At 43.0% G+C, this 10,012-nt stretch overlaps 1 protein-coding gene across 2 annotated transcripts in view; it reads right to left on the bottom strand.

Moving 5' to 3' along the window:
- Positions 1–1,586: 1,586 nt before the first annotated feature.
- The window catches only part of OCLN (occludin), a 47,183-nt gene continuing 38,757 nt past the window's right edge, over positions 1,587–10,012 (bottom strand). The window contains exons 6-8 of one of the 2 annotated variants that reach the window (XM_008067889.1): positions 7,545–7,716; positions 3,311–3,352; positions 1,587–2,109 (exon numbers count right to left, since the gene is read on the bottom strand). In XM_008067889.1, coding sequence (XP_008066080.1) covers positions 2,008–2,109; positions 3,311–3,352; positions 7,545–7,716 — 316 coding nt within the window. In that variant the 3' untranslated portion in view covers positions 1,587–2,007. The remainder of the gene's footprint in view (positions 2,110–3,310; positions 3,353–7,544; positions 7,717–10,012) is intronic. The other variant, XM_008067890.2, reaches the window with a different exon arrangement.

Below are 10,012 nucleotides of genomic sequence, written 5' to 3' on the forward strand. Positions count from 1 at the left end.
TCTGAAGTGGTCTTTGGTATAAATACCACATTTGAAAACTTATTTTCACATTTCATTTTTTATTTCAAAGTCCAATTTCATGGCACAATGTTACAATCAAACTCTTGCTATTTCATTTTCTGAATTTAGCAGAATAGTTTTCTTTTGTGAGAACACTTACAAATTTGCCTTCATAAACTAAGTACATTGACTAACAAGAACAAACTGTCAAAAATTTAAAACACAAAAAAATCAGTTAAGATGCTTAAGAGAGTCCTTTTCATTTAGTGTAAATCCACAATTTATGAAAATGCCTTTTGTATTATATATGTATGGCATATAGAAAATTAAGAATTTCTTTAGTTTGAAGAAATGAATCAGTGTTATAATGGAAACATTTTAAAAAATTTTATCTTTGGAAAATAATTCAGAATTGCATGCAGAAAATTATATACTTAATTGTTTGAATTGCATACTAAAGATCAGTTTATAGATTATTCTAAAAAACATTTTTGGCCAGGCGTGGTGGCTTATACCTGTAATTTTAGCACTTTGGGAGGCAGAGGCGAGAGAATTGCCTGAGCTCAGGGGTTTGAGACCAGCCTGGCCAAACTGGCAAGACCTCATGTCTACAATAAATCAAAAAATTAGGTGGGCATGGTGGCATGTGCCTATAGTTCCAGCTACTTGAAAGGCTAAGGCGGAAGAATCACCTGAGCCCAGCAGATCAAGGCTGCAGTAACCCCGAGTATGCCACTGCACTCCAGCCAGGGCGACAAAGTGAGATTCTGACTCTGGAGGAAAAAAAAAAGATTTTTAGAAAAATAGTCTAAAATCAACTTGGTTAACACAGTGTTATCAACTAATTTTACTTTACTAATAAGAATCTGAATTTTAAGAAATTGACAAGATTTAAGGGCACCATTTGAAATAATTCAGTATTTTATGTATAGCATTCTATTTCCAGACACATCAGCTTTCTTATGTCCAAAGGATTGGGAAACTACCAACCAGCACCAAAACGTTTAAAACAACAACATATACAACCCCTGAGTGTAGTTTTCCACAGCTTTATATTAACAGGCACTAATAATACCAAACAGGTATATTATAGAAAGAAAACACCAGGTTTAATACCTTATAAAATATGTACAGAACTTGAACATTCCTGTAAGATACAATTCAAGTCACAAATTATAAATGTAATCGGATATTCTGATATAATGAAAAGGTCTAGTAGGTTAAAAAAATGCATGTAAACCATAAAAGATAAAAAGTATTTAAAAATACACAAATTCTAACTACTAGGTTTAAATTTTGATTTAAAAAAGTAAATATATATTTACAGTCTTTAAATTTCACATATTTGTTATTTTTACATGATCTTTATAATCAGGGTAACATAAAACAAGAAAAACCTCTTTTAACCATTTATATAACAGAAAAAAAAAAATCAATAGGTAGGCTGGTAGAATACAGTATACATAGTTGCTAAAATATAAAAGGCCATTCTTATTAATGGAGTCAGAAAACAGACTTAACCAAAACTGGGTACCAGGACACAGGCAGTTTCAGTTCAGAGACTTTACTATGGAGACCCAGTTTCTTTATCTGAAAAGAATTGATCATAAATAACAGTTACCTGAAGGGCTGTTGGAAGAATTAAGAGATCACCTATGCTCATGAACACAGGTAGGTATTAAGACATCGTTGTCTCAGTGTGAAGTTAACCGCACAGTACACACCAGGATCTTCCTTTAAGGTTTAAAAACCTCAATTGCTATTTCGTTAAGACAAGGACCAGTGTTTAAAGCTTAAATCCTTACTTGGAGTGCTCAGTCCAGTTGATTATCAAAAGCTATCTATAAATACTTCAATACTGATGATAGTAAAGCTATCAACACTTTGTAATGATCACAAAGGTTTGGCTTCCCAGGCTATGGTCCAAAGTCATGTGCCTTCTGAGAAGACTGCAGAGACATCAGACAGATATTTCTGAACTTCTCAAAACAATGCAAAATCTGTCTTCTATGTTTTCCGCCTATCATAGTCTCCAACCATCTTCTTGATGTGTGACAATTTGCTCTTTAACTGCTTGCAGTAGTTCCTTTTGCTTTTGTAATCTGCAGACTAAAAACAGGAAAAATGAAAATCCTACATTACACAAACAGGTCTGCTGGTAAGGCAGAGGTGAACAAAAAAGGGAACATGTAGTCATAGGGATTTGGGAATGTTAAATGAAATGTCATTTAACTAGGAAATATATTTATTGATCTGGGAGCCAGGTACACAGGTGTTTGGCCACTCTGTGAAAATTTACAAAGTTGTACGTTTTGATTGGCGTACTTTTCTGTATGTATACTTCAACTTTTAAAAAAGTACTGGGTTGTTTTTACTTTATATATAAACAGGGTCTCACTGTGTTGCCCAGGCTGGTGTCAAACTCTTGGCCTCAAGCAATTATCCTGCCTAGGCCTCCCAAAGTGCTGGGATTACAGGTGTGAGCCACTGAGTCCAGCCAACATTTTGAAAAGTTATTTAAAAAATGAGCGTTTCAGCCAGGCTCGGTGGCTCAGCCTGTAATCCCGTGCCTTTGGGAGGCTGAGGTGAGTGGATGGCCTGAGCCCGTGGGTTCGAGACCCGCCTGGGCAGCGAGACCTCATCTCTACAATAAATCAAAAAATCAGCCGGGCGTGGTAGCGCATGCCTGTAATTCCGGCTACTCGGAAGGCTGAGACGGAAGGATTGCCGGAGCCCAGCAGGTCGAGGCTGTGGTGGCCGGGAGCGGCCACTGCACTCCAGTCTGGGCGACCGAGTGAGATTCCAACTCAAAAAAGATAAAAATAAAAATAAATCAGTGTTTCCAGGCTGGGTATGGTGGCTCACACCTGTAATCCCAGCACTTTGGGAGGCAGAAGAAAGACAACTGCCTGAGCCCAGGGGTTTGAGACCAGCCTGGGCAACTTGTTGAGATCTCATCTCTACAATAAATAAAAAAATTAGCTGGGTATGGTGGTGCATGCCTCGAGTTCCAGCTAGTCAGAAGGCAGAAGCAGAAGGATCGCCCTGAGCCCAGGAGGTCAAGGCTGCAGTGAGCTGTGACTGTGCAACAGAGTAAGACCCTGACTAAAAAAAATAAAATAAAAAAAAATCAGTATTGGCTATAGCTGCAAACAACCGAAATTAAGGTTCCAACTTTTCAGTTGCTGTTTTCACCTTGAAATATAATCAGTGCATGTGTGACAAGGTGTTCAGTCACTCTAAGGGTCACATGAAAAAAACTTAGTAGAGAAGTTCTTCCTAAAAGAACCTTCGCATCCTGGATACTTACTCCCTTTACTTGCTTCAGTCTATTGTATTCATCAGCAGCAGCCTATTAATGAGAAACAGAAAAATATGTTTACTGGGGCATTTTCTCTTATAAGAGTAACATTCCTGGTGTTATACTTTGGAGGTAAAAATGACAGCTTATGACAAAAATATATGCAATTACAATAATAAAGTCTTAAAACTCTTAATACTCTCATACGATCAGCAGGAAGGCCTGAAGGAATCCAGTGAAGAGGCATTGATGACACTACGTCTATCATGCGCCATTCACACAGGCAGGTCACTATTCTGCTACTTTTCATCGTCCCCCACACCAGTCTACGTGCCACACTGACACCACCAATGTCTTCTATGAAGCACAGCTCTGATCAGGTTATATCCCACTGTAAAACTGATCAGACAGGCACAGTGGCTCATGCCTGTAATCTCAGCACTTTGGAAGGCTGAGGCAAGAGTGCGGCTTGAGTCCAGGAGTTTGAGACCAGCCTGGACAACACAGTGAGACCTTGTCTCTACAAAAAAAAACACAACAAAAATTAGCCAGGTGTGGTGGCATGCTCCTGCAGTCCCAGCTACTTAGGAGGCTGAGGCAAAAAGATCACCTGAGCCCTAGAGGTCAAGGTGGTGGTGAGCCAGGATCATGCCACTGCATTCCAGCCTGAGCAACAGAGTGAGAGTCCAACTCAAAACAAACAAAAAAATGTTCTGAGCTTCCCATTACATTTTCCAATCATCCAGTGGCCTACCTTTCCAATCTCAGTGTCCATCATTAACAATTTCTTTAACAGATTAGGCATGCTAACGCTTCAAGATCTATCATTTTTTTTTTTTTTTGAGTTGGATTCTCACTCTGTCGCCCAGACTGGAGCGCAGTGGCCGCTCCCGGCCACCGCAGCCTCGACCTGCTGGGCTCCGGCGATCCTTCTGCCTCCGCCTTCCGAGTGGCCGGAATTACAGGCACGCGCTACCACGCCCAGCTAATTTTTGATTTATTGTAGAGATGAGGTCTCGCTGCCCAGGCGGGTCTCGAACCCGCGGGCTCAGGCAATCCACTCACCTCAGCCTCCCAAAGGCGCGGGATTACAGGCTGAGCCACCAAGCCCAGCATTATCACTTTTTTTTTTTATAGCTGTAATCATGTGCCTCCCCCACCCTTCCATCTGAATCCCCTGAACTCTCCAGGCCTTCAGCTGACTTTATTCTTCCTCTGAGCAGTTAGTTATAGTGTTTTTTATGCATGATGTGAATGCAGCATTAACCACATTGTCTGTTTAGATGTCAGTTTCTCTTTTAGAATGTGAGCTCTTTGAAGGTGAGGATGGGACTATATTTTCTCTGACTGCAGCACTTCCATATCATCAAGGAATAATAAGTGATCAATAAATGTTTACCGAGTTGAGAAAGATCTGTAACAAAACCATACAGATACCATGAAAAAAATAAGTAAATTAAGCTATGTAAACATGCAAAGACTTCAAAACTGAAAAGCAGATCGCCTCAATTGGAAATTGGCATATCTGGCCGGGCTTGATGGCTCAGCCTGTAATCCAAGCACTTTGGGAGGCCAAGGCGAGTGGACGGCCTGAGCCCATGGGTTCGAGACCAGCCCGGGCAACTTGGCAAGACCTTGTCTCTACAATAAAAAATTAAAAATTAGACGAGTGTGGTAGCGCACGCTTGTAATTCCAGCTACTTGGAAGGCTGAGGCAGGAGGATCGCTAGAGCCCAGCAGGTCGAGGCTGTGGTGGCCAGGAGCGGCTACTGTACTCCAGTCTGGGTGATGGAGTGAGACTCCAACTCAAAAAGAAAAAGAAAAGAAAAATGGCACATTTAATAAATGAATATTAAGTTTGTTTGTTTGTTTGTTTTTTTGAGTTGGAGTTTCATCTGTCTTCCAGACTGGAGTGCGGTGGATGCTCCCAGCCACCGCAGCCTCGACCTGCTGGGCTCCGGCAATCCTTCTGCCTCAGCCTTCCGAGTAGCCAGAATTACAGGCATGCGCTACCATGCCTGACTGATTTTTTGATTTATTGTAGAGATGAGGTCTCGCCAAGTTGCCCAGGCGGGTCTCGAACCTGTGGGCTCAGGCCATCCACTCACCTCAGTCTCCCAAGGCGTGGGATTACAGGCTGAGCCAGCGAGCCCAGCAAATATTAAGTTTTAATAAACACAAGAAGTAATGAAAACGTTTAATTTTAAATACTAATATCTAAGACACAAGTAGGCAATTTTTCAGGAATAAGTGAGATCTGGGTCAAATAAGCCCTGCACTGCTTTACCAGGGGATATGTAGCCGGTATAATCTTTCCGGAGGGCAACTGTGCCTCCAGCTTACAGTTTAAATGTACATGCTCTCTGACTCAGCAGTTTCACATTCTGGAATTTGCTCTAGCTAGATAAACAGATAAGAGTGCAAAACTGGCGAGGGTCACCAGTGTATACGAGTACCACTGGAATGGGGGGAGACGTACAGAGATGTCTATCCACACAGGATGACTCTTAAGCACATTATGATACAACCAGAAAATTGTATAACTAGTTTTGCACATAAAATTTTTTAAAAAGCCGGGCTCAGTGGCTCAGCCTGTAATCCCAGCACTTTGGGAGGCTGAGGTGAGTGGATTGCCTGAGCCCGCGGGTTCGAGACCCGCCTGGGCAGCGAGACCTCATCTCTACAATAAATCAAAAAATCAGCCGGGCGTGGTAGCACATGTCTGTAATTCCAGCTACTTGGAAGGCTGAGGCGGAAGGATCGCCGGAGTCCAGCAGGCCGAGGCTGCTGTGGCCGGGAGCAGCCACTGCACTCTAGTCTGGGTGACAGAGAGAGACTCCGACTCAAAAAAAAAAAAAAAATTTTTTTAAAACAAGTAAATCTTTATTATTTATATGAAACAATAATCATAAATTACTGTCAGTAAGAAGAACTGGAAATAAGCAGTGTCAGAAAGTCTAGTTTTTTTTTAAGAAAAAAAGAGAAGCATAGTTTTTCCTTTTTTTTTTTTTTTTTGAGTCGGAGTCTCACTCTGTTGCCCAGACTGGAGTGCAGTGGCTGCTCCCGGCCACCGCAGCCTCGACCTGCTGGGCTCCAGCGATCCTTCCGCCTCAGCCTTCCGAATAGCTGGAACTACAGGCATGTGCTACCATGCCCGGCTGGTTTTTTGATTTATTGTAGAGATGAGGTCTCGCTGCCCAGGCAGGACTCGAACCCGCGGGCTCAGGTAATCCACTCACCTCAGTCTCCCAAAGGTACGGGATTATAGGCTGAGCCACCAAGCCTGGCTAGTTTTTCCTTTTTGAGAAACTTGCCCATGGCAGATCTTTCTGCCACGAATCTTCCTTTGTCCTTCTCTTCTTCTCACTAATAAACTCTGTTTTAAAACTTAAAAAAGTCGGTGGCTCAGCCTGTAATCCCACCACTTTGGGAGGTTGAGGCGAGTGGACTGCCTGAGCCCGTGGGTTCAAGACCCACCCGGGAAACGTGGTAAGACCTCGTCTCTACAATAAATCAAAAGTTAGCCGGGTGTGGTGGCGCGCACCTGTATCTCCAGCTTCTTGGAAGGCTGAGGCGGAAGGATCGCTAGAGCCCAGCAGGACAAGGGTGCGGTGGCTGTGAGCGTGCCACTGCACTCCGTCTGGGCCACAGAGTGAGACTCCAATGAAAAAAAAAAAAACAAACAGTAACATCACATGGACAAATACCATTGCAGCTAGGTAATCAAGGGGTGGGGGGGGAAGGAAGATAATGAAAAGTGATTGTTGATTTAAAAACAGGAAGGCAATCAATGAAACATGAAAAAATGATTAGTTAACAAAGACTGCATGTGCCCGGGTGCACTTCTGCATGGAGAGGATATTGTGACAACTAATATTTTAGTGACAAGGATTTTTTGGTGGGAGGGTTTAAGGTGATTTCTTTTGCTATATACAATTCTGTACTGCTAGAGTTCAAGGGTTTTTTTTTGAAGAACGAATTGGGTTTATAAACAGAACAAGTAATACGGCTATTTCCTTGTAAATAAGAAGGACTACATAGAATATTGCTTTATAACTCTTACCATTAGTACACGCTTCAATTTGGAAAGATTCGTCCAAAATCCAATTTCAACTATGCGTCAATGAAATTACGGTTTGAGATTCACTAGCAAATTGTTACCAACAACAGTATAAAGGATGCTGTCTCTCCACAGATTAAACGCAAATTCTATGTCAGGTACAAGTGTCAGGTTTGAATTTACCATGTACTCTTCACTGTCTTCTCGATAGTCATCCAGTTCTTTATCTAGACGGGACAGTTCTTTATTGATGTCATCAAGTTCTGCTTGTAAACTCTTGTATTCCTGCAGACCCGTGTCAAAATTTCTCTTGTAGAGTTGCCGTTGTTGATCTGAAGTGATAGGTGGATATTCCCTACAAATTGAGAGGGAAAATGACTGCATACTCCTAGCAGACATAAATCCAGTGTTTCTTCTACAAAGTGAATAAAGCTGGCAGGGTGTGCAGAATGACATTTTGTTTTCTTTTGGCTTCTGATGGGGAAAAGGGAGGTAATACAAATAAGTTCTATTAACAAAGGTTCTAGGCTGGGTGAAGTGGCTCATGCCTATAACCCCAGTAATTTGGGAGGCTAAGGTGGGAGGATTGCTTGAACCTGGGAATTCAAGACCAGCCTTGGTAACAAGATGAAACCCTACCTCCCCCACCCCCATCTCTACAAAAAGTAAAACAAGCCGGGCTCAGTGGTTCAGCCTGTCATCCCGCGCCTTTGGGAGGCTGAGGTGAGTGGATTGCCTGAGCCCGTGGGTTCGAGACCCGCCTGGGCAGCGAGACCTCATCTCTACAATAAATCAAAAAATCAGCCGGGCGTGGTAGCGCGCGCCTGTAATTTCGGCTACTCGGAAGGCTGAGGCGGAAGGATCGCCGGAGCGCAGAGGGTCGAGGCTGCGGTGGCCGGGAGCGGCCACAGCCCTCCAGTCTGGGTGACAGAGTGAGACTCCGACTCAAAAAAAAAAAAAAAAAGTAAAATAAAATTAGGAAACTAGCCAGGTACGGTGTCACGTGCCTGGAGTCTCTGCTACTTGAGAGGCTGATGCAGGAGGATCACTTGATCCCAGGAGTTAGAAACTGTAGAGAGATATGATCACGCCACTGCACTCCAGCCAGAGCAAAAGAGCAAGACCTCATCTCTTTAAAAAGAAAAATCATTCTTTTAGAAATAAGCTTGAAAATCATTTATGAAAATAAAGAACAGGGGTGGGGTGTGGAAAAAAATGTTTAAAAAATAGAAAGAAGAAAATCATCTATAAAATTTGAGGTACAAGTCATAGGAACTTATTTATTCTCCATACACGATACTGACATAGAGTCGTGGTAATGGGCTGCTCCTGTTTAAAGTCTAAAACTGGAATTCTGAAACACAAAGCCTGTTTTGCTCACTGTGGCAAAGGAACAGCTGACTGGAAGTGGCTGTTTCCTGCTGCCACCCGTAGGTTTCAGACTGATTTATTTATTTTTTTGGTCTTGTTCTTCCTAAGTGGAAATGGCTTATCTAGTCCTTTCATCATAAAAATAGATATTGAAAACGTACACATATAAAAAAACATGTGCTCACTGTAAAAATAATCTGGCACTTCATCAAAGTATGAAGTAGAAAAACTGAAATCGTGTATCACTTGTACCTCTCACGATACCAGCTATTCCTTATATAGGAGGATGACGTTATTCACCCACAATCCAATGAGAAAATACTCTGAAACCCTTCACAGCACTTAAGGAGCTTCAAAGCAGTATGAAATTTCACATTTTAGATCTAACAGTCTAATATCGTCATTTTACAGAGGGAGAAATTAAAATGATTTAATAGAAAGAGAAACACCCAGGTGCAGTGGCTCAAGCCTGTAATCCCAGCATTTGGGAGGCCGAGGCAAGAGGACTGCCTGAGCTCAGGGGTTTCGAGAGCAGCCTGGGCAACTTGGTGAGACCTTGTCTCTACAATAAATTGAAAAATAAGCCGGGCATGGTAGCATGCGCCTATAGTTCCAGCTACTTGGATGGCTGAGGTAGAAGGACTGCCTGAGCCCAGCAGGCCACATAGAGAGAACTGGACGCTACAAACAAAAAATGAGCCAGGCATGGTGGCACATGCCTATAATCCCAGCTACTCAGGAGGCTGAGGTGGAAGGATCACCTGCACCCAGGAGGCTGAGGCTCCAGCCTGCACTCCATCCTGGGTGACAGAGTGAGACCTTGACTCAGTGGCTGTGAGAATGCCACCGTACTCCAGCCTAGGCGACAGAGTGAGACTTCAACTTAAAAAGAAAGAGAGAAACAAGAATTCAGAATTTTGACGATTTTCCAGTTAAATCTTCTGTGATACAAGTTAGGCAAATATTGTTCAGCTAGATGGCTGCAGCAGGCCAAAAACTCCTGGGGGGGAGAGGAAGGTGACGTATGAAAATCATCAGTGGGCTGGGTGCATGGTGCACACCTATAATACTGGCACTTTGGGAGACTGAGGCAGGAAGATTGCTTGAGCCCAGGACCTCAAGACCAGCATGGCAACATAGAGAGAACTGGTCGCTACAAACAAAAAATCAGCCGGGCGTGGCAGCGCGCACCTGTAGTTCCGGCTACTTGGAAGGCTGAGGTGGAAGGATTGCCGGAGCCAGCAGGTCGAGGCTGCGGTGGCCGGGAGCGGCCACTGCAC

Source organism: Carlito syrichta, unplaced genomic scaffold (assembly GCF_000164805.1).
Source record: "Carlito syrichta isolate Samal-C Ts95f unplaced genomic scaffold, Tarsius_syrichta-2.0.1 Scaffold309812, whole genome shotgun sequence".
Classification (NCBI taxonomy): domain Eukaryota; kingdom Metazoa; phylum Chordata; class Mammalia; order Primates; family Tarsiidae; genus Carlito; species Carlito syrichta.